General features: G+C 34.5%; 3 protein-coding genes across 10 annotated transcripts; 2 read left to right on the top strand and 1 right to left on the bottom strand.

Moving 5' to 3' along the window:
- The first annotated feature begins 530 nt into the window (after positions 1 to 530).
- LOC109188349 (vacuolar amino acid transporter 1-like) lies at positions 531 to 5,620 on the top strand. Of its 2 annotated transcripts, none has more exons than XM_019338983.1 (13): positions 531 to 855; positions 1,372 to 1,614; positions 1,911 to 2,233; positions 2,452 to 2,666; positions 2,818 to 2,841; positions 3,157 to 3,337; positions 3,447 to 3,666; positions 3,831 to 3,966; positions 4,061 to 4,080; positions 4,351 to 4,499; positions 4,672 to 4,715; positions 4,805 to 4,867; positions 5,313 to 5,620. In XM_019338983.1, the coding sequence occupies exons 2-13, from the start codon at positions 1,400 to 1,402 to the stop codon at positions 5,409 to 5,411; spliced, it is 1,689 nt and encodes a 562-aa protein (XP_019194528.1). In that variant the 5' UTR covers positions 531 to 855; positions 1,372 to 1,399; the 3' UTR covers positions 5,412 to 5,620. The 2 variants fall into 2 exon arrangements, with proteins under 2 accessions (XP_019194528.1, XP_019194529.1); XM_019338984.1 differs by lacking the exon at positions 5,313 to 5,620 and adding an exon at positions 5,252 to 5,276 and having other exon boundaries at positions 4,805 to 4,899.
- A 2,531-nt stretch (positions 5,621 to 8,151) lies between these two features.
- Positions 8,152 to 12,566, top strand: LOC109187440 (pumilio homolog 4). The gene is made up of 10 exons (XM_019337627.1): positions 8,152 to 8,811; positions 8,903 to 9,611; positions 9,705 to 10,272; positions 10,346 to 10,487; positions 10,577 to 10,684; positions 10,967 to 11,179; positions 11,254 to 11,364; positions 11,450 to 11,644; positions 11,761 to 11,935; positions 12,202 to 12,566. The coding sequence occupies exons 1-10, from the start codon at positions 8,152 to 8,154 to the stop codon at positions 12,234 to 12,236; spliced, it is 2,916 nt and encodes a 971-aa protein (XP_019193172.1). The 3' UTR covers positions 12,237 to 12,566.
- Positions 12,567 to 12,671: 105 nt separating this feature from the next.
- On the bottom strand, positions 12,672 to 15,883 carry LOC109187207. 7 transcript variants are annotated; one of them, XM_019337336.1, is made up of 4 exons: positions 15,740 to 15,883; positions 15,527 to 15,640; positions 13,892 to 14,350; positions 12,672 to 13,731 (listed from the first exon to the last, which is right to left on the bottom strand). In XM_019337336.1, exons 2-4 carry the CDS (start codon positions 15,635 to 15,637, stop codon positions 13,033 to 13,035), a joined length of 1,269 nt encoding a protein of 422 aa, XP_019192881.1. In that variant the 5' UTR covers positions 15,638 to 15,640; positions 15,740 to 15,883; the 3' UTR covers positions 12,672 to 13,032. The 7 variants fall into 7 exon arrangements, with proteins under 7 accessions (XP_019192881.1, XP_019192880.1, XP_019192884.1 ...); XM_019337335.1 differs by having other exon boundaries at positions 15,527 to 15,883; XM_019337339.1 differs by having other exon boundaries at positions 13,892 to 14,406; positions 15,527 to 15,881.
- Between the last annotated feature and the right edge of the window lie 9,276 nt (positions 15,884 to 25,159).

Here is a 25,159-nt window from a genome sequence, read left to right as displayed (position 1 = left end):
TATATATATATTAAAAACTTTGGTTAACCGTTCGGTTAATTCGGTTAACCTACATTTCGAACCGAATTAACCGTTGACCGAAGTTTTAAAATTCCTTTAACCATTTACCAAATCGAAAAAGTTCGGTTCGAAAACGGTTAACCGAACTTTGACAGTTCGATCGGTTAACCGAAAATTATCCGAAGTTTGCACACCCCTAATAATATCTACAAATATTATTATCATAAAGAATATAAGAAAATATATGGTGGATACATGTGCATGGTAACAATAATGAAAAAGATAACAGAAGTTATAACGGTAGTGATATTTTTGTCCAAAGAATTATATAGTACAACTCTAAAAACACGATTTACAAAATAATTAGTATTAAAAACATGGACATAAATGAGGGACATAACTTTGATTGAGACTTATTATGTTTTTAGATAATATAAGGAGTATCATTGTATTCGGTATTATTAAGACAAGTGCAAATTGGTTAGGAATATCCCAAATCTTATATTAAGAATAAATTTTAAAACATTCTTAATTAAACCAAACCTTCAATTCGTCGCCTTGCACATTCATGAATCATGATAGCTTCAAAGTTCAAACTCATAATAATATTTGAGCCCAACATTTTATGTAAATTGCATTATTACCTCTCCACCAGTCCACTGCATGAACTGCAATCAATCTCTTTCGATATATATATATATATATGCACAACACATCCCTGTATTTGGCAGTTAGGCACTCATCCAAGCTGTTCTCTTTCAGAAAGGAGAGGTTTTGGAGCTTCTGGAAAGTACTAAAGGGTGAAAAGCGGTAGCATTTCTAACTCCGGAGCATCCCTACAAGAAGAATAGCAGAGTAAGATTTTCGTTTCTTCTTCTGCTCTTTCTGTATGTATACATATCCGTGTGTGTATATATGAGCGCGAGGGAGATAGCATTTACTCTCGGATTCCAGAATCCTCCAAAAGTTCAATTTTTGCAAAATGTTTTAATTTGCAGCCACAAAATACTGTAGTCTATGTATGATTAACTTTATACTGATTTAGCCTTTAATCCTTCTTCCTCATGGAGCACCCTCAATTTTGTTGGTTATGTCTGCACTTACAATTTTACATATATCTGTTTCTATATAGGTGTCTGTGTGTTTTATTTTTTATTTTTATTGTTGTGGGCAGTATGTTTGCCTCTTTTGGTAATGTGAAATTGAAAATTTTCTTCACCTTTCTATCTGTTGATGTGTTTTGGGAATTTGGGATAAAGTTAAATCAGTATTTGATTTTTTTAGAGGATATAGTGAAATGTCAAGAAAATTTGTTGTGTGAAGAGTTGACATCTCATTGTATGCTGAATTTTTTTTTTTATATCTGTATAGATTTTAAGGTCTTCTAAGGCAAAAAGTTATGAAGAATTCAGTGTCTGACCACAGTTTCTACATAGAGAGTGAGGAAGAGGATGAGGAACAGGAGAAGGGTGAATATGGAATTGGGGAAAGACATGGATCTGATTTTTCCAACTACTCCAATGATCGTGAAAATGAGAATGAGAACGAGAACGAGAATGATCACCAGCAGAGTAAGCCCAATTCGTACACCAGTGCTTGGCCGCAAAGTTACAGGTACAAATCATTTTCCCTGACAAGTTTGATGAATATCTTAGCAGGTCTAGTCTCCAAGGTGTTTGATGAAATACAATGTTGGTTTTGGAACTGGATGGAATAAGGGAATAACAAGAAAGTGAAATGCAATTGCATTGTGTCTTCAATTTTTTCTGTTTCTTACATTGCTAATACTATGTTTTTTGGCCTTTCTAAACAATTGAAAACCTCAAAATACAATAGGATTTTTCATATCCTTTCTAGCATTCCTTAAAACACACTTCAGAAGATTAATATTCTCCATGTACTTGGTACAGGCAATCTATTGATCTGTATAGTAGTGTACCCTCTCCAAGTATCAACTTTCTGGGTACACCCTCGCTGTCACGTCTAGGCAGCTCGTTTCTTTCCTCATCACTTACAAAGAGACACACTCCTGAGGTATTGCCTACACTGCATAAACCACTCTTACCACCAAAAGAAGAGGAGCAGCAAAGACGAAGTTCGCATTCTTTGCTGCCTCCTATACCATCAAGATCTTCTGTTGTAAAGAAAGTTACCCCTGATGGGAAAGTCACCACAATCACACATGAAGTTCCCATGCCAAAGCAGAGCTCATTTGGCCAAGCAGTGCTAAACGGTATCTTTTGACCACATTTTCATCACTATGTTCAAGATGTAGTCAGTCAAATCACTTCTTAAGTACTCACATTACAATTCTTCTCATAAGAAATAGATTGAAAATTGTTTTTAAGAATCCAGATTTAGTTTTAAATTTTAATCGACTTCTGACCTCACCATTATGCAGCTAGATTACTCCTAATTTCATCTGATGCATAGTCCACATGTTTCAAACAGGCATTAATGTTTTATGCGGAGTAGGAATACTTTCTACTCCTTATGCTGTCAAAGAGGGCGGATGGCTTGGGCTTCCTATATTGTTTATCTTTGCTGTACTTTCTTACTACACTGGGATTCTTCTGCGGTCCTGCTTAGACAGCCAACCAGGGCTTGAGACTTACCCTGACATTGGGCAAGCTGCCTTTGGTTCAACCGGGCGGGTTGTCATATCTGTAAGTTCTTATGGCTCTCAATTTAGGTAGCTTTTCACTTAAAAGCAAATGCATTTTTTTTTTTACCTAGATGTTACACATTAAATTGAAAGTTTTATGGCTTGCACTGACACTCTTTTGTTTATTTCTCTGTTGTATTGTGTGGATGCAGATCATTCTATATGTGGAATTATATGTAAGTACAGATGCCTTAACTATGCAAGTCTTTTTCTGCATGTTTCTAGTTAGTTATGTAGAAATACAAATTAGAATAGTTTTATATTTCCCCAACTATTTGTATGGTATAAACTACTTACGCATTGTAATTCTTTCTATCTGGCAACATTATATCTTCATAGAAAAAAATTGGGGAAATATTCCTCTTCTAAGTGATTTTGCAAGTAATTTGTCAGGATTTATTACTGAGATCCTGATTTAATCGGTCCATTTCTAAGAGAACTACCATGGGTATTCTAATTGTGCGGAGCTCATATGTGGTAACTGCTTGCAGGCATGTTGTGTTGAATATATAATTTTGGAAGGTGATAACTTGTCATCTTTATTCCCAAATGCACATTTAAATTTGGGAGGGCTACATTTAGATGCACACCATGTTTTTGCACTGATGGCAACCCTGGCTGTTCTTCCTACTACCTGGCTGCGTGACCTCACTGTTCTTAGTTATATCTCAGGTGATCATAATAGTTCCTATTATTGGCGTTTGAACTGGGAAATGGGAAAGATCATAGCTTCTTTCTGCACACACCGACACATGCTTATTTTGAGTTCTTTCTGTTTCAGCTGGAGGAGTTGTTGCATCTGTACTGGTTGTTGCTTGCTTGTATTGGGCTGGCTTCGTGGATGATGTTGGCTTTGAAAGCAAAAGGACGACATTGAATCTATCCACTCTTCCAGTTGCAGTTGGTCTCTATGGTTATTGCTACTCGGGGCATGCTGTGTTTCCCAATATATATACATCAATGGAGAATCGCAACCAATTCCCTGCAGTCCTCTTAGCCAGGTACTCTAAATCAAGTGTAGCTTGGAATTTATTTATTTATTTAACCTCAAAAGTCAAATCCTAAGATTTATCTATAAGTGAAAAGATAAAATCTATTCTTCCTGTGAATGGCATTCAGTTTTTTCACCGTGTGTGTTCTTTGCTTGTGTTGATTATGGATGTAGTTTCGGGATAGTTACTCTGCTGTATGCTGGAACTGCTGTAATGGGATATATGATGTTTGGGGATTCATCCGAGTCACAGTTCACACTAAATATGCCAAATGATTTAGTTTCCTCCAAAGTTGCTGTCTGGACAACTGTATGTCATTCTATATCAGCTTCAGTTTCATCTTATAATTAGTAAACGTGAAATTTGCTATTCTAACTTGAATTTTATGCTATATCTTTTGCAGGTTGTCAATCCATTTACAAAATATCCTTTCTTGCGAAGTCTTTGTTTTAACCATATGCACCTCTACTTGAAATTCTTAGTAGCATTTTTTAGAAGTAATCACATCACACACTATACAGAATCGTTCTAACCAACAATTCCAACACAAAAGGATACGTGAACTAGCTATATAGATGCTTTCTTGTAAGAAATTTCTACTGCCATTACTCTCCTGATTGTGTTTCTACCTGAAATAAAACAATAAATTTCCCCGTGCATAGGCCAGAGGTTGTCTTCCTTAATTAGCTACACGTATGCATTAACCATTGCTCCTGTGGCAATGAGTCTTGAAGAATTGATACCCTCAGGCCAAGGCAAATCTCGTTGGATGTATTCAATCTTCATCAGGACAGCACTGGTGGTATCGTCTTTAATTGTTGGTCTCTTGATACCCTTCTTCGGTAAGTTTTCATGCTACAGATCTATTTCCTGCTGAAAAACACATCCTAAATTAAAGCTACTGTAAACATTCTATGTTTCATATTGGTTAAAATGATCATTCTTTAGCATTGCATCTTTGTTAAGGATGCTAGTTGTAAGTTCTTTAATCACAATAAATTCTTCCGTTTACAGGTCTTGTGATGTCCCTTATTGGATCTTTTCTCACCATGCTAGTCGTAAGTCACCGAATCCTATGCCATTTCCCTCACAGTTTCTCTTTTTACAATCACCGTAAGCCAGTATATTGATTCAAGTTTTGTTTCAGACACTGATACTCCCTTGCGCCTGTTATCTTAGCGTATTGAGGGGTAAAATAAGCTACATCCAGGTATGGAATCCTCCTGCTGATTTGGTCTCTGGTTCTCAGTATTCGGTTTTCACTTGATTATGACTTCAATAATTTATCCCAGACAGTTAAATCAAGTTCCAATCTTTTCTACTGCTCTTTTGATACTTTCATCTTAAATAACAAAAACACGATCTTTCCCATCATCTATTCCTCCATCAATCATCGTTTACTCCCACACTATAAAACCATATCATTCTTACCATGTATCACAAACCATCCATTATGCATAAACCGAAGCATCCATTATTCAATTTACTTATCCTGCATTCTTGACAACTGCTTCATTCACTAGAGAAAAACGCGAAATCCAGAAAACAGAACTATGTAGTGCAGTAACTAGAGTGGCTAGATGTACTCAATTAGTGACTGCTAGCTATGATTTGTGTTCTTAATTGTCTGATGAAAAACAACTTTGTTTTGGCAGGCATCAGCTTGTGTAGTTGTTATGGGAGTGGGAGTGGTATCATCAGCTTTTGGAACATATTCTGCCCTTTTCCAGATTGTTGAGAGTCTGAGTGGTTGAGCTGAATCTGTTTGTAGTTTAGATGCCTTTCACATACATTCATACTATATAGAACTTTTATCTACTCTAGTTGCTGGTTTAGTAGTGGTTTCTCATATTCTTTCTTCTATAATTACTTGGTTTCTTTACCTGTTCAATTGTAGTACCATGTTTATGAATGTTGTAATTTTATTTGAAATATATGATGAAAGAGATGAGTTTGGATTCCATTCCGTTTTAACTCAACAGCTTGATACAGTTCATAGCATACAATTAATACAATAGTTTCAGGGTATGTATGTATGTGTATATATATATCATGTGCAAAAGATTTGTGAAAAATGCTCATAAATCTCAACCATTGATTTAGTTAAGATCAATTGTTCTTTAAAAAAAAAAAATCGACAATTCTAATCTACAAAAATACGCACTGAAATATACAACAATGTGTACTACAAGGCACAAAGATGTGCAATCGAAGCAATTGTGATACCAAAAAGTGGAGTTATTCAACTTCAGTGTTATTGAAGCAAATTACCCTCACAAACCGTTTGTATATTTTGATATGATCAACTCACAACTTTCATTAAAAATTTAGTTATTGAAAAGACGAAACTCAATCATCCAAGGTAAAAGATATACTAAACAATGTCTTACTAGTATGTCAACCTTGATGCCATTTAATAATTTGTATGTTGGTCTTTAATTTTTGACCAATACAGGATCTTCAACACAAATCATAGACGAGCTTTGCATGAGGAGAATGAAAACGTAAAATAGAATGTGTTCGTGAAGTTTGTACTGGTCCAAAATTATGCATTGGAAGGCACAACAATATGCACTCGAAGGGAAAAACTGTGCTTTAGAAAGAGAAAAAAATATACACTTTAAAAAGGAAAAATATGCACTGAAAGAAGGAAAAAATGCACACAAAGACCAAAAAAAAAAAAACTTACACAAAATTACCATAGTGACACACACACACACACACACACACACACACACACACACACACACACACACACACACACACACACACACACACACACACACACACACACACACACACACACACACACACACACACACACACACACACACACACACACACACACACACACACACGAACCAATATTTGGAAACTAAAACATGTCAACCTTGATGCCATTGTTTAGTATATCTTTTGCCTTGGATGATTGAGTTTCGTCTTTTCAATAACTAAATTTCTAATGAAAGTTGTGAGTTGATCATATCAAAATATACAAACGGTTTGTGAGGGTAGTTTGCTTCAATAACACTGAAGTTGAATAATTCCACTTTTTGGTATCACAATTGCTTCGATTGCACATCTTTGTGCCTTGTAGTACACATTGTTGTATATTTCAGTGCGTATTTTTGTAGATTAGACCTATAATGGAAACTAAAACATGTCCGTCAAATTATTTGATGAAATGAATGATTCAAATTATTTTTATTTTAGTGTTCCTACTCTATCCTCTATTATATTATTTTCTTCCCTTAAATACCCTCATATTCCTATAAACTTTAGTAACTCACATGTTCTTTTGGGTTCATCAAAAGATAGCTGACATGCTTAATGTTACCAAGCCAGTTGTCCGATCAATTTGATTAAGGTTTATCGGGATTAATCAATGGTTAGCTGATCGACTTAAGGTTACTAAATCGACTGTCTGACTAACTTAACTGGGGTTCATTTTCATTCATCAATAGATAGTTGGTCGGCTTAAAGTTACCAAGGCAACTATCTAAGCAAATTGGCTAGGTCCATCTGGAAGGTTAAACCATCCTAGTTGCCTAGATTGTCTATAACTTATGCTCTCAAACCAAAAAACCAATAAATATCTTTTATGAAGAATCAAATTTAGAATCTTGTAGTTAATAATTATTAAACTAACTATTCGATCAACTTGATTGAAGTTATCTGTTGGAACCTGACTAATATAAATATATAGATATTATTTTGGTGTGGTTGAATATCAAGTACGTCAAGTTGTGGTTCATTTATTAAATTTGTATATTTGATTTAACATTAACACCATGCACGTCCTACGCGGCGAAACCCCTTGTCGTGTCTCTGTTTCAAAGCTCACTCTGATCTTCCTTAAAGATTTGTTCGTATCTCTCTCAGTCCGACGTAAATTTCCACACATGACCGAAGAAACATTCAGAGCTCTCCCCGTAGGTATTATTATTATTATTATCATTATTATGATGTTCCAGTTTTCGCCTTCCTGAATTTTCTCAACTTCTCGTTATCATTTCCTAAATCCTAATCTGCTCTTCTGCTAATCAACCTCTGTAAAGGAATTCTTCATGTGTACATGCATGTATGTAATGTATAATCCAGAAATGAACGCCAATGTGATTAAACACACACTCATCTTTCGATGTGTTCAACGATTATCTTCACTCGATTGCTGAGAAATTTCATTTTTTGTTGTTTTTTTTTTTATGGAATTCATCCAGATTTGTAGCGGCAGGCAGGCTCGCGGGTGCTGTCCGATGTTGATATGTGAATTGAAGTAAAAAAGGTGTGTAGTGATTTACATTTATTGTCGTGTTTATGTTTGTGTAGATGCGATGGATTTTTATTTTAATTGATGTTATTGAATTAGTTTGTACGTGCTTAGGGTTAGCTGAGATGATTACTAGTCGTAGTAGTGAGGAAGACAACCTTAATAAGGTGCTGAATGTGAGTAGTACGAGGAATCATGGGCTGGGCAGCGATACTGGGAAGGGAATGAGAGGATCCAGTTCTAATGGGAACGTAGAGAGTAAGAAATCGTTGGAAAGTGAGTTGGAGTTAATGGTGAAACGACAGCAACAGCAGATTGATCGGAGCATGTTGTTTGAGAGGGAGAGGGAGAGTGAGCTGAATATATTTAGGAGTGGCAGTGCCCCGCCCACTGTGGAAGGATCACTCAGTGCTGTGGGGAGTCTGTTTAGGAATCCCAACTTTTCGCTGTTTGATAATGGTAATGGTAATGGTGGTAGCGGGGGAGGAGGTTTGACAGAAGAAGAGATCAGATCACACCCTGCTTACTTAGCATATTACTATTCCCACGAGAATCTTAATCCTAGGTTGCCCCCTCCCCTGCTGTCGAGGGAGGATTGGCGGGTTGCTCAGAGGTTTCAGCAGGCGGGTGGGAGTGCATTTAGTGGGATTGTGGATTGGAGGAGCAATAGCTTTCTGGACGAAGGTGGCAGTTCATCGTTATTCTCAATGCAGCCTAGGTTGTCCCCTCAGATGGTAGAGGATGACTTGATGAAGTTGAGGAAGGCTGCTGTTACTGTTAGCAATGTTCCCAGGAAAAATTCTGTTGAACAGTTAGAGCAACAAGCTGAGGGAGCGATATCTGGAATGGGCATAAGGAGGAAGAGTTTTGCTAACATAGTTCAGGTGATTAATTTTCTCTGTGCGTTTCATAGGTACAATGTTGTTGTTCTTGGAAATTTGTGATTAAAGTTGAGAAAACTAACTGCTTTTGCAGGAGGCACTAGACCAACCTGCAACGTTATCAGATCGCGTTTCTCGCTCTGCAAGCATGGAGTCTACCCAAGCTTTACATACACTGCAAGCTCCCCCGGGGTTTTCTAGAGTTCAGAAAGTTAAAAATTCCTTTACAAGGTCGTCGTCTCCCTTGGATTCATCTCTGGCAAGGAGTAGAACGCCCGAGCCTCATCCCGTTGCAAGATCGAGTCCAGGCCTTGCCAATGGAGTAAGTATTGCTGCCTCCAAGAACCTCACTACTGTTCTTCCATCTGAGAAGACTGAAGTTGCTGAGTTAGCAGCCTCTTTTACCGGGTTAACTTTGCCAAGTAATCATCAACGTCTTAAAGACGATGCTCTGCTGCATTCTCAGCTTCAAATGAGAGTGTCAAATGGCGAGGAGCAGCAGCAATTTATTGACAAGTCTGCAGGAGCTAAGAGGTTGGGTAGTGCCACTGACTATGTTGGTCGGGTAAGCGACAAAAAAATTGTATCAGCCCTTCACAATTCTAATTTGGATTTCGAGGGGAAAATGAACTTGTTTAGAAGAAGATCTTTAGCCAACCTTCAATCGCCACCGACTGCTACTACAGAAATTGCAAGTATGGATAACTCTAATGCGCCTCTCCTCCAAGTTGTTGATGATTTCCCTTCTGGGTATACATATGGTCAGAAGCTAAACATGGCAATGAACAACAAGCTTGATATAGGTTACTAACCTTAACTTCTCCATCATCAAATTTAAACCTTAATTTGGTCTGTTTGTCTTGCATTGCTAGCTCCTCACATGTATGATCTTACAGGCTCTCATTTAAAAGGTGCGAATGGGCTCAACTCGAGGAGTGATAGGCCAAATCTTCAGTCCCCGGTTACAGATTCATGGAAAATCCAGTATCTGAAGAAAGCTGCTTGTTACGCGAGGAATACAATGGCTCCTCAAGGAAGAAATTTTATAGGAACTTCCCATGCCTATGGAGATTTGCAAGGTCTCGAAAAGGTGTACATTGAAGCCTTGCTTGAACAACAAAGGCAACTGTACCAGTCACCCTCTGTACATAATTGCGATAGCTTAGGTAATCAGTACCATGGGAATCACGATTCTTGTCAAGGAAATAATAGAACACTTAATTCTTTGCACCACCCCCCCAGGGTTGGGTCTAGAAGTTCTTCGTTCCAGAATGAGCATCCACGCATTTCCTCTACGTACAAAAACTCAACTGCGGAATCTGCACGCCCCCCCGTGTGGCATTCCGAGACTGATCCAAAAGTTGAAGGAAGATTGGCCGCCTCGTCACTATTAGAGGAGCTAAAGAGCAACAAAGCCAGATCCATAGACCTCATAGATGTCCTCAACCATGTTGTAGAATTCAGGTATATATGCTTATATGCTTAGCTTAAGCTCGCTTTTCTTTTCTTGAAACGTCTCTATTTCTCTATCATTTAGCACGGATCAGTATGGAAGTCGCTTCATCCAGCAGAAACTGGAAACTGCCAGCACCGAGGACAAGATGAAGATATTCCCAGAAATCATTCCCCATGCTCGGAATTTGATGACTGATGTGTTTGGCAACTATGTCATACAGAAGGTATGTTACGTTATTTCATCATCCAATGACACTAAATAAATATGAATGTTCTGTAGATGATTGATTGAATCGATTCACGAAATGTACAGTTTCTTCAGCATGGCACAGAGAGTCAAAGAAAAGAGTTAGCTACCCAACTTATTGGTCACGTTTTGCCTCTAACTCTTCAGATGTATGGTTGCAGAGTTATTCAAAAGGTTGATTCCCGTATCTTATCCCTTGATATTTGTCACCTACTTTCTATACACAAGAGACAGTGTGTGCATTTGCAGATAAATAAATACATTCAGCTTTTAACATAAGAATATATATATATTCATCTTGTTATTCTGAAAATAAGGTGATGAAAGTACCTATATCGAGAACATTTAGTAAGAGGAAAAGTATAGTAAATAGTTCATTGAACTTGATTCCTTAATATTGTGGTCTTCTTCTCTTCTCTTTGAGAGCATACGTGCAATGCCATATCAAAATCACAGGCACTGGAGGTTGTTGATGTTGAGCAGCAGACGCAGATGGTTTCAGAACTTGATGGTTCTGTTATGAAGTGTGTTCGTGATCAGAATGGGAACCACGTGATCCAGAAGTGCATAGAGTGCGTCCCTCAAGATCGAATTCGTTTCATTATATCATCATTTTTTGGACAAATTGTGGCTTTATCCACGCACCCGTATGGGTGCCGTGTCATTCAGGTTTGGACAGGCTTTTCTTTCTTATTACCCATTGCCATCAATCATATTCCGATCTACTTCGTTTACTTTTGCAGAGAGTCCTTGAGCACTGCGATGACCCTGAAATGCAAAAGATTATCATGGATGAGATCATGCAATCTGTGTGCACTCTAGTGCAAGATCAATATGGGAACTATGTCATTCAGGTATTTCAATTCTTTCTTGAACTAAACACTATCTTTTCTCATCTAAAAGCTTTGCTTATTTTTGTCTCTCTTTTAACTTGATTAGCATGTACTGCAACATGGTAAGCCACACGAGCGCTCTTCTATCATAAGTAAGCTTGCAGGACAGATTGTTAAGATGAGCCAGCAGAAATTTGCTTCCAATGTTGTTGAGAAGTGCTTGATATTTGGCACTCCCGAGGAGCGCAAACTTTTGGTGAATGAGATGCTCGGTTCCACAGACGAAAATGAGCCACTACAGGTGTGTGTGTGTGTATATCTATCTCATTATTGCATCATATTCCTAACCTCATCTTCTATTCTGAATTCCCTAGCTAACCAAAGAATGCTTAAACTCCTCTGACTGACTGACTATAGGTGATGATGAAAGACCCTTTTGGAAACTATGTTGTGCAGAAGGTTCTCGAGACCTGTGATGACCATAGTCGGGAACTAATCCTCTCTCGCATCAAGGTTCATCTAACTGCTCTCAAGAGGTACACTTATGGCAAGCATATTGTATCTCGTGTTGAGAAGCTCATCGCAACAGGAGGTAAGAACAGCCTTACTTGTCGCGTTATTGAGACATAGCTCAATTGGTTGACTAGTTCAAAGATAGTTAATAGTTCTGCTTCACTAGCCACAACTTTCTTTGAGAAACCTGTAAACCGTTGAACCACATCCCGTGGTTTACCTCTTCCACCAAGACTCCGAGGGAGGAGTAGGTGGGGGCACTCGGGATTGGGGTGAAATTCTTTTCTTTTATGAAAATTATCTTTTGCCTAATGTTTCTGAAGGCCATTAACTTGTCATGTACAGAGAAGCACATTGCCTTGTCCTCCAATTCCTCTTGAAGTGATCCAGCTTTGAACAACAAATGGACAGTTTGTACAGCTGATATGGGTGTCAGCTAGCTTCTAGTGGTAAAGCCTTGAACCATTGATTGCATGAGCGGCTTTCAATAAAAGTTCAAAAGCACTCCAGCAGCCAGAATAAGATTGTACATTGCACCAGTTTTGCTGAGAGCAGAGATGTACATTTGATTCATAACCACAAAGAACCCCCCAGTGTAAATAATGAATGGCAATTTCAGAATGCCGGAGAGTTGACACTTTGAATTACTGCTGTAAATAATAATTCCTTAATCTGCAGGCAATAATATGTACGACAGTTTACGTTTTTGGATTAATCAATCACTTCTTCATACGTTTGATACTAATGATCTTGTTTCGTAGATTAACAACATAGTAATAATGGAATAAAGCTTAAAAATTGGCCCTGAAAACAAGTAAGTGAAACATGATTATTGTACTAGAAGATCACGAGTTTGATTCTTGCCAACACGACTATCGCACAAGGTTGGACTACATGTCTACATGTATATCTTAGAATACATATACATATACACACACACTATCCTTCTTCCCATGAAAATCTCATTATCTGAAAAATTAAATAAATAGCATTGCTACATTTGCACCAAAGAATGCACATTTACAAAGTCCACCTGGAATTCTAAGTTAAAACACATTCTAAAATCTTGGAAGAATGATATAAATAAAACTGGCATGGGCAGCAGAGTAGAAGCAATAACCTGAATTATACCCATCAAGAAAGTATTAGAAATCATAGATGTAAAATTTTGCAATGCTAGAGGCTAAAGCTTGACCGAAACATTAGAGTTGGGAACTTGGTTTCCCCGTCCATCACATATAGAATAGCAGGTTGCATTCTGCATCTGTTCCCCAAGTTAAAATTAAGGAATGCTTCGATCTGAAATTGTTCACAGTTTGTTGGGCCTTGGACCAACCCACCCAAGCTCAAACCCCATCCAAAATCATCCTCGGGGGTATCAGACATAGTAATAGCCCATTGTAGATTTTTGGGATGTGATTTTGTCATCTCGATCCAGCCTCCGATTCTTGTACTGTTGTCAAGGTGTGACTCAAGCATCAAAGCCATAGATCCATCCAAGACACTGTCCTTCCTGATTGTGCCTATGAGCAGATCCTCTTCCTCCACAGATGCCCGAGATTGTTGGTGTCGCCGAAAAATGCCAATAGGAAAGGTCATGGATCCAAGACTATGTTGCTGACTAGACACTTTCAGCACTTTGTGGATACCCATAAGGGTCAGCTTTGTACTCTTGGGAAGTTGACAAACAACTTGTCCAAAAGTGCTGAAACAACTGAGAGCTCTGGAAGAGATAGGTGGTGCTCCTATGCCAGAGGCAAATTGAGCCAATGAAGCCACAATATTTGACTTTCTTGTCATTATACCAATGGCACAACCATTTATATGATTCAAGAAGGGTGGCCCTAGTGTTGAATAATCTGTAAGGGCCTTTTCCTGAAAAATTAATTGAAAATGGCAACTTTTTACCATGCAATTGACTGACTTACTTTAAGGGGGAAAAGATGGAATATAATCTGTAAATTCCTATGCAAACAGTCTATCACTGGAAACACAATATGTAATTACTAAATGGCAGACTGCAAATAATACTTACCTGGTGAGGAGAACTTGTACCAACACTGAAATCCCTGCATCGAGCACCCACTGGTATTGCAACTGCAGAGAACCAGTTGCTTACGTTTGCACAATATAGAACCTTAGCAAGACAAAGTGGACTGCCCAAGACATCACCTCTGCCTCTTTCAGTACCAACAAACTCTGTTACAAGTGTATCTTTCTCTCGAATGGTTGTTTCAAACCAGAGCCTGGAGTCAATTCCAGTCTTAATACCAGCTCTCTGAAGTGCATCACAGGTTGACTGATCAACGGTGTCCATCATCAACAATGCCCCAACTACATCAAACTCTCCCTTCACACGAGTGCTAGCTTCTTGGAATGGACTTGCTTTATAAGTTTTATAGAAGGAAAGCAAGCGTTCCACCTTCTCTTGTCTATCTCTCAGCTTCATGATATCTGAAAATGCTTCTCGCTGCAACCTCTTCAAGATTTCAATCTGAAAAGGACATCATTGGAAGAGTTGTAAAGCTCCATCATACAGCTTGTTGTTACCTATTGAAGCATCAAATTTGAGAAATTATAGAGAGCCAAAAGAGACAGCTATGTTAGTTATAGTTGTAATAGAGCTGACAAAATAGACTGTTAGGACCCCAGCTACATTAAGAACTTATGCTGTCAGTTTGGAAACTAATGATGTAGTCATCGTACTTGAGGTGAAAATAATGCAGCAGGCAACAATTCATTCAATTCAGGTAGTGGCTACAATTCAAATCATATCATAGGAAGAGGGCAGAGGCAAATTTAGACAAGTGTGAATGTCAGAACTTGAATCGATCTCTTAGCAAGGAAATTCCAAGTCTTCAGTATTCTTGGGCATCAACAAAATCAGGCTTCCCATTTTGGCCATTTCAAAGGTCAAATGATATTAGTTCTATTCTAGTTATCGTAAATACCCAATGAACAGAAAAAGACAATCCCAAAATTTCTCTGAACATTGCACCAGCTCTCCAACATATTAAGACACTCTTACTTGATCACTTCATTGGATTTACTACCAAATACATTAACAAAATAATCCCCTGAGTTCATTTCTAGAGAATAAACAATTCCTGAATCCTGACTAGTTTAAGACGTCACATAACAATGCTAGAGTGCAAATTATGCCATGACACAATACTCATTTTCATTTGTGCACCCCAGTAGTTGTCAATTATGTTTAGCTAAATGTCTAAATGTTCAGAATTGTAATGTTTAAGATAAACACTTATTACATTTAAATCAAAGTTCATGACTTCATCACATTTGAACTAAATGTTGACTGGAATTCATGCAGGTAAGTGAGCACGAGCTCATATCAACATACTTTAATTTGGCAAACCTATGCTCCCTCTTCAATACACATGCAATTTATTGAAGTGCTTATCTGCACTCACGTTGAACACTGCACACTCGCAGAGTATCTCCGAAAATACACCGCCTCCAGGACACGCGATTTCAACGACACAGCAACAAAACACAATTCATTCAGAATAAACAACCGAAAGTGTAAATTGCGATGAAAATCCATTATAAACACACTGCTTTTTCCGAAAATAAAATGCGAATCAACATAATTTACTTGCATATTTGAAATTAATATTAATAATATTGTGGAAAGTAAAATGGATAGTACCGGACTGCGGCGTTTGGAATTTTCGCTCCGGTGAAGAATGCGGGAAGCGAAGTCTTGAGTCGATTGCGCGAAAGCTTTCAGCTTTTCAACCACCATGGCTGCCGGCTCCATTTCTATGGGCATCGAACAGACAGTTTTAATTGAGCTGAGCAGAAAATTTTGGAGGAAATTTGAAAACGAAAAAACAAAACAAAACAAACAGATGAGAAGGGCGCTTGGGTCTTCAAAAACGGACCCTATAATTCCGCGATTATGGCATGATTTCCCCCTTAATTTAGATTAATGATAAATTAATCTCGCATAATCTCCTGTTTATCAGCCACCGTTGTTCGTGACTGTTTATTGGGCCATACAGATCGCATACAGTATCTCCCATGCGAAAGTCCAAACAAAGGGTGTGTTTGGTTTATGATTTACAAACAAGGAAGGAAAATCAAAATCATAGTTAGTGTTTGGTTGTTTGGTTATAATTTTTTAAAACAAATTATGAGATTTTATTACTCATTTAATTAAAACTTTTATTTCTTAATTAAAAATGATGAGGATTAGATTAATGATCGTAACTGAATCAAAGTATGTACAATAATGATATAAAGAGATATAGAGAGATAGATAGAGAATCATAATGCATAAGAGTCTTAATACTCCCCTTTAAGCTCAAGGTGGAGTAGCTGCAACGTTGAGCTTGTCTCGCAGATAGGAAAACCGAGCAGATGGAAGAGCTTTGGTAAAAATGTCAGCCAGCTGATCCTTCGTAGAAATAAAATGAACCTAAATCTCCTTTTTGGATACCTTGTCACGAACGAAGTGGTAATCAATCTCCACATGCTTTATTCGGGCATGAAACACCGGGTTTGAACATAGGTACGTGGCACCCAAGTTGTCACACCATAGACTAGGCGCAGAAGTCGGTGGAAAACCAATCTCCTTAAGCAGAGAAACGAGCCATGCATGTAACTTCAGCCGACACATCAGCCAAGGCCTTGTATTCAGCCTCAGTAGAAGAACGCGCCACCGTGCGCAGTTCCCGACAGGACCAGAAAATCAGATTGCTACCCATATAGACTACAAAATCACTCGTAGACTTCCTGTCGTCCAGATTGCCAGCCCAATTCGAGTTCAGGGAAAACATGAATAGCAGTAGATAGAGAATTGTGAAGACAAAGACCTAGACCAAGGGTACCTTTGACGTACCGCAAGACCCGTTTCATCATACTCCAGTCAGCTGTGGTGGGGGACTGCATATGCTGACAGAGCCGATTAACCGCATAAGATAAGTTCGGGTGAGTCACTGTCAAGTACTGTAGCGCGCTGGCCAGACTGTGGTAGTGAGTGGGATCAGCGTAAGGAGTGGCCTCAACATCATCACATCGAACGACCGAAACCGGAGTCGAGACCGGTTTGCAGTCTACCATCCCGACACGCTTAAGAATATCCTGGATATAACGTTGCTGAGAGAGAAAGACACCATCAGAAAGCGACACGGTCTCAATGCCAAGAAAGAATGACGGAGCCCCCATATCACGAATCTTGAACTCCTGAGCCAGCTTAGCCACAAGCCCTGTGACATGGTGTGAATCCGAGCCCATAACCAAGATGTTATCTACATACACCAAAAAATATAATTGTGCACCACCACCATAATAAATAAATAACGATACATCAGTTTTAGAAGGAACAAAGCCAACAGAAATCAAAAAATTGTGCAACCGAGTAAACCATGCACGAGGAGCTTGCTTCACCCCATACAGGGAACGCTGAAGAAAGCACACATGATCAGGCTTCGACTTGTCCTCATAACCGGGCGGCTGACGCATATACACAGTCTTAGCAAGGGAACCATTCAGAAACGCATTATGGACATCCAACTGCCGAATGGACCAACCACGCGAATGAGCCAAAGAAAGCAACAGTCGAGCCGTGGTGGGTTTAACAACCAGACTGAAGGTCTTGAAAAAAATCCTTCCCTGCAACCTGATTGAAGCCCTTAGCTACCAACCGGGCTTTGTGCCGTTCCACAGACCCATCAACATTTCTCTTTACCCGAAACATCCACTTACACCCCACAACATTCATACCAGGAGTGTAAGGAACAAGCCGCCAGGTATGGTTCTGAAGCAGAGCATTAAACTCCACATCCATGGCCTCACGCCACTCGGGATGCTGCACAACCTGCGAATAGCACGTGGGCTCAAGCGAATCGGTAGCAGACATCAATACCACATGCTCCTTAGGGCCCATACTCCGTGTGGCCATCACATGAGAACGCGGTCCAGCCACCTTAGCACCACGGCGAGGCCGACCAGCACGAACGGACCGCTCACAATCAGAAATTGTCCGCTCACTAGAGTCCAAATCCGGCAGCATTGGAGGAGGATCCGGAGGAGCCCCCTCATCGGGTAAGACTGGCGCAGGAACTGAGACAACGGGAGCAACACCCCAAGGCACCAACTGGGGCCTGTCAACAACCTACGAGGAAACACAACCAGCAAACGGAAAGATAGACTCATCGAATCGCACATGGCGACAGATAAAGACCTTATTAGTGTTAGTGACTAAACAACGATAGCCACGAAAAGAATCAGGGTAACTTAAGAAAACACACGGAGACGATTGATATTTTAGTATATGAAATTATTTTCTATATATAGAAAGGTTGTCTAGAGATTATAAAATTATTTTTAAAATTTTTCGAGGGGGTCAATTTAGTATATGAAATTATTTTCATATTTATAAAGGTTGTCTAGAGTTTATAAAATTATTAAAGAAAAATTTTAGGGGGTCAATCTAGTATGTAAAATTATTTTCAATATTTAGAAAGTTTGTCTAGAGTTTATAAAATTATTTCTAAAAATTTTTCAGGGGGGTCAATTTAGTATATGAAATTATTTTCCGTATTTAGAAAGGTTGTCTAGAGTTTATAAAATTATTTGAAATTTTTTTTTAGGGGGTCAATCTAGTATGTAAAATTATTTTTCATATTTAGAAAGGTTGTATAGAGTTTATAAAATTATATTTGAAATTTTTTCAGGGGGTTAATTTTGTATATGAAATTATTTTCTATATTTAAAAAGGTTGTCTAGAGTTTATAAAATTATTTTAAATTTTTTTTTCAGGGGGTCAATTTAGTATATGAAATTTTTTTCCATATTTAGAAAGGTTGTCTGTAGTTTATAAAATTATTTTAAAATTTTTTTTAGGGGGTCAATCTAGTATGTAAAATTATTTTTCATATTTAGAAAGTTTGTCTAGAGTTTATAAAATTATTTTTTAAAATTTTTCAGGGGGTTCAATTTAGTATATGAAATTATTTTCCGTATTTAGAAAGGCTGTCTAGAATTTATAAAATTATTTTAAATTTTTTTTAGGGGGTCAATCTAGTATGCAAAATTATTTTTCATATTTAAAAAGGTTGTCTAGAGTTTATAAAATTATTTTTGAAATTTTTTCAGGGGGTTAATTTTGTATATGAAATTATTTTCTATATTTAGAAAGGTTTTCCAGAGTTTATAAAATTATGGAATAAGGTTCAAATTGGCCACTGAACGTAACCTGAAAATGCAATTAGGCCACTGAACGAAAAAAAAGTACAATTAGGCCATTGAACACTCAAAAAATATGCAATTAGGCCACTGAACTCTCCAAACGTATGCAATTTTACCGGATAGCAGGTTACCATCAATTTTAGCAGGTTACCTGCTTACGTGGCAGTTTAGTTGGCATTTTTAATCATTTTTAAATAATTTTTAATAATTAATTTTAATAATAAATTTTATAAAAAAATGGAAAAAATTAAATAAAAAATAAAATAAAGTCGTTTTTATTTTTTTTAAAAAAATTTAATAAAAATTTATTATTAAAATTTATTAAAAATTTATTAAAAATGCCAACTCAGCTGCCACGTAAGCAGATAACCTGCTAAAATTGAGGGTAACCTGCTATCAGGTAAAATTGCACATTTTTTGAAGTGTTCAGTGGCCTAATTGCACTTTTTTTTTCGTTCAATGGCCTAATTGCACTTTCAGGTTACGTTTAGTGGCCAATTTGAACCTTGTTCCTAAAATTATTTTTAAAATTTGTCCAGGGGGTCAATTTAGTATATGAATTTTTTTTCCATATTTAGAAAGGTTGTCTGTAGTTTATAAAATTATTTTAAAATTTTTTGGGGGGTCAATCTAGTATGTAAAATTATTTTTCCATATTTAGAAAGTTTGTCTAGAGTTTATAAAATTATTTTTAAAATTTGTTCAGTTGGTTAATTTTGTATATGAAATTATTTTTCATATTTAGAAAGGTTGTCTTGAGTTTATAAAATTATTTTTAAAATTTTTTAAGGGGTCAATTTAATATATGAAATTATTTTCCATATTTATAAATGTTATCTTGTATTTATAATTTTTTTTAACTTTTTCAGGAGGTCAATTTAGTATACGAAATTATTTTTCATATTTAGAAAGGTTGTCTTGAGTTTATTAAATTATTTTTAAAATTTTTTCATGTGGTCAATTTAGTATATGAAATTATTTTCCATATTTAGAAAGGTTGTCTGTGTTTATAAAATTATTTTAAAAAAAATTTTAGGGGGTCATTCTAGTATGTAAAATTATTTTTCATATTTAGAAAGGTTGTCTAGAGTTTATAAAATTATTTTTGAAATTTTTTCAGGGGGTTAATTTTGTATATGAAATTATTTTCTATATTTAGAATGGTTTTCTAGAGATTATAAAATTATTTTTAAAATTTTTTCAGGGGGTCAATTTAGTATATGAAATTTTTTTCCATATTTAGAAAGGTTGTCTGGGTGTTTATAAAATTATTTTAAAATTTTTTTAGGGGGTCAATCTAGTATGTAAAATTATTTTCCATATTTAGAAAGTTTGTCTAGAGTTTAGAAAATTATTTTTAAAATTTGTTCAGTGGTTTAATTTTGTATATGAAATTATTTTCCATATTTCGAAAGGTTGTCTTGAGTTTATAAAATTATATTTTAAATTTTTCTAGGGGTCAATTTAATATATGAAATTATTTTTCATATTTAGAAAGGTTATCTTGTGTTTATAATTTTTTTTTTAAAAAAAATTAGGAGGTCAATTTAGTATACGAAATTATTTTTCATATTTAGAAAGGTTGTCTTGAGTTTATCAAATTAATTTTAAAATTTTTTCATGGGGTCAATTTAGTGTATGAAATTATTGTCCATATTTAGAAAGGTTGTCTGGAGTTTATAAAATTATTATAAAAATTTTTTAGGGGGTTAATCTAGTATGTTAAATTATTTTTCATATTTAGAAATGTTGTCAAGAGTTTATAAAATTAGTTTTGAAATTTTTTTTAGGGGGTTAATTTTGTATATGAAATTATTTTCTACATTTAGAAAGGTTGTCTAGAGTTTATAAAATTATTTTTAAAACTTTTCCACGGGTCAATTTAGTATATGAAATTATTTTCCATATTTAGAAAGGTTATCAGGTGTTTATAAAATTATTTTTAATTTTTTTTTCAGAGGGTCAATTTAGTATATGAAATTATTTTTCATATTTAGAAATGTTGTCTTGAGTTTACAAAATTGTTTTTAAAATTTTTTCATGAAGTCAATTTAGTATATGAAATTATTTTTCATATTTAGAAAGGTTGTCTGGAGTTTATAAAGTTATTTTTAAAAAGTTTTTAGGGGGTTAATCTAGTATGCAAAATTATTTTCCATATTTAGAAAGTTTGTCTAGAATTTATAGAATTAGTTTTAAAATTTTTACAGTGGACTAATTTTGTATATGAAATTATTTTCCAAATTTAGAAAGATTGTCTGGAGTTTAAAAAAAAAAATTTAGGGGGTTAATCTAGTATGTAAAATTATTTTCCATATTTAGAAAGTTTGTCTAGAGTTTATAAAGTTATTATTTTTTCAGAGGGGTCAATTTAGTATATGAAATTATTTTCCGTATTTAGAAAGATTGTCTAGAGTTTATAAAATTATTTTAAAAATATTTTTAGGGGGTCAATCTTGTATGTAAAATTATTTTCCATATTTAGAAAGGTTGTCTAGAGTTTATAAAATTATTTTTGAAATTTTTTCAAGGGGTTAATTTAGTATATGAAATTATTTTCTATATTTAGAAAGGTTGTCTAGAGTTTATAAAATTATTTTTAAAAATTTTCAAGGGGGTCAATTTAGTATATGAATTTTTTCCATATTTAGAAAGGTTGTCTGGAATTTATAAAATTATTTTAAAAAAATTTTTAGAGGGTCAATCTAGTATGTAAAATTATTTTCTATATTTAGAAAGGTTGTCAAGAGTTTATAAAATTAGTTTTGAAATTTTTTCAGGGGGCTAATTTTTTATATGAAATTATTTTCTATATTTAGAAAGGTTGTCTAGAGTTTATAAAATTATTTTTAAAATTTTTTCAGGGGGTCAATTTAGTATATGAAATTATTTTCCACATTTAGAAAGGTTATTAGGTGTTTATAAAATTATTTTTAATATTTTTTCAGAGGATCAATTTAGTATATGAAATTATTTTTCATATTTAGAAATATTGTCTGGAGTTTATAAATATATTTTTAAAATTTTTTCAGGGGGTCAATTTAGTATATGAAATTATTTTTCATATTTAGAAATGTTGTGTTGAGTTTATAAAATTATTTTTAAAATTTTTTCATGGGTCAATTTAGTATATGAAATTATTTTCCATGTTTAGAAATATTGTCTGGATTTTATAAAGTTATTTTTAAAAATTTTTTAGTGGGTCAATCTAGTATGTAAAATTATTTTCCATATTTAGAAAGTTTGTCTAGAGTTTATAAAATTATTTTTAAAAATTTGTTCAGTGGGTTAATTTTGTATACGAAATTATTTTTCATATTTAGAAAGGTTGTCATGATTTTATAAAATATAATTTAAAATTTTTTCAGGGGGTCAATTTAGTATATGAAATTATTTTTCATATTTAGAAAGGTTGTCTTGAGTTTATAAAATTATTTTTAAAATTTCCCAGGGGGTCAATTTAGTATATGCAATTATTTTCCATATTTAGAAAGGTTGTCTCGAGTTTGTACTATTATTTTAAAATTTTTTCTGGTGGTCAATTTAGTATACGAAATTATTTTCCATATTTAGAAAGGTTGTCTGGAGTTTATACTATTATTTTTAAAAAATTATCAGGAGGTCAATTTAGTATATGAAATTATTTCCCATATTTAGAAAGGTTGTCTGGAGTTTATACTATTATTTAAAAAAAAATTTCTGTGGGTCAATTTAGTTTACGAAATTATTTTCCAAGTTTAGAAAGGTTGTCTGGAGTTTATAAAATAATTTTTAAAATTTTTTTTGAGGGTCAATCTAGTATATGAAATTACTCCGGTTTGTCGTCCTTGAGTTCGATACTCGGGGGTACGGTGTCACAACTTTCGTTTACACTTCACTATCTCATATTCCATCCCACCAATATACACAAACATCAAAATGGCGCTGTTGCCGGGGATGGCAATAGGTGCTAAGTAGAGTGTGTCTACTTGGACAATTTAGGAATGTTTTGATAAGAGTGTTAGGTAGCCCATCAATTTGTCTTCCTTGTTGTTTTTATTGCTTTTGTACATATTTTGTTGCTTCTTGTCTTGAAATTAAGGTGAGTGCATATACTATTTCTACTTGTTGTCTCACCTCACAACTACTTTTAGTTGCGAAAATATATTTGTTTAGTGAAACTCTTGTGCAGGAAATTTGTCAAAACCATAGTAAATGAGCTCACCAATGCCTAAGGATTCATATCCTTGTGGTTGTCCATCTGGTGAAAAAGTCTTATTAAACCATTCTCATTAATGCAACCGTTATAAAGACTATATTTGTACCATAATATTCTTATACGCTGTATTTTTTTTTTTTTTTTACAAAAAAAACAATATGATTACATCACTTATTGTTTCATCAATGTGAACTGTAAAGCAAGTGCCATAATTTACAATATCTTGATAGTTGATATATACCAAATTAGCCATGGACAAAACACTTAAAATTACATTATTATGTTGTTAATTAATGACTTAGTCAGTTAGTCCACATCTTCAAAGTCAAAGGCATCAACTGTTTGAATCATTCTTGTTTTTTTTTTTAATGCAGATCCATATATTTATTTATAACATTAATGGCACGATAACAATCCATTCAATAATAACAATAATAATAATAATAATAATAATAATAATGCGCGAAAAGTAACCTATTCATCTCATTATGTGGGGCTCACAAAAAAACTAACCTTTGCATTAGAAAAATCTAACAAAAACTCACCCTCCCCATTCATGTAAAAATTTAAAATTCCATTATGATTTTTTGGCCTACAAAAACTTGATACAAAATCACAAATGTAATTGCTCTAAAATATAAAAATACTGCATTTTACAATGATGATGATGATTGATGGATATGAGAAATTAGTTAAGGGGGATATGATGTATGTAGTAATAAATTAAGGGAAATTCTATTTGCACCACCCATTTTGCTATTTACACCCCATATTTAATAGGTGTAATAGCTTTATAGGTGGTGCAAATAAAAAAGTGCTATTTACACCACCTCATTAAATATAGTCAAACATTAATCTTTTTATTTTTATTTAATACTCAATCTCTTTATTATTATTATTATTATTATTATTATTATTATTATTATTATTATTATTATTATGTTTTAATGCCTAATTATTTTGTGCAATATTTTTTAAGTTTTTATTTTCAATACATATATTTTTTTTAAGTTTCTTTTTTCAATACATCTTTTTTTGTTCAATACATGTTTTTTTTTAAGTTTATATTTTCAATACTTATTTTTGTTTATGTTTTAATTTTAAATAAAGAGAAATAATAATTAATTTTGTTATTCTAATATTTTTTATAACTCAAATTTGTTGTATACATTATTTTAAATTGATTTAACTATAAATTGAAATATAAAATGATTACTAGTGATATTTGAAATGAATAAATATAAATTGATTTTCTACCTATCTTTTTATACTGTAGATACCGTAACAATTTTATAAAGATGTATGTGGGTTATAGTTCTAACAATTTTGATGTAGTTAAAATTCTATAAAGATATGTGGGTTAGAGTTCTATTGAGACTTTGAAATATAAATTGATTTTTTACTTATCTTTTTATACTGTAAATACTGTAACAATTTATAAAGATATGTGGATTAGAGTTCTAAAAATTTTGAGGTAGTTAAAATTCTAATCATAAAATAAGTGGAGGTCAAGGCTTCTAATCATAAAATAAGTCTACTGCATGCGTTCCTACACTCTTTCTATTTTGAATTTTGTATTTACGGTTGTCCTTCCGTCTCTGTAGAATAGTTTCCTACAATCGTGTATTCTTTGTAGTATATATTGCTCTATGTACTCAATATTACTCAATAAATTGATTTTTTACCTATCTTTTTATACTGTAAATACAATAAATTGATTAATTTACAACTATATTCACAACAAATTAAATTAATTCAATATATAGATAGACTCACCAGTCACCCAATAAATAAAATCCCAAATTCATTATTCTTTATACTATAATTTTCTCTCTTGAAATGGAACAAAGAGATTGTTATTTAGTCAATTGAGAAATTATATCTAATTTA

Source organism: Ipomoea nil, unplaced genomic scaffold, assembly GCF_001879475.1.
Source record: "Ipomoea nil cultivar Tokyo-kokei standard unplaced genomic scaffold, Asagao_1.1 scaffold1421, whole genome shotgun sequence".
NCBI lineage: Eukaryota > Viridiplantae > Streptophyta > Magnoliopsida > Solanales > Convolvulaceae > Ipomoea > Ipomoea nil.
The sequence above is the reverse complement of the archived record's forward strand: the minus strand, read 5'-3'. Positions and strand labels throughout refer to the sequence as shown.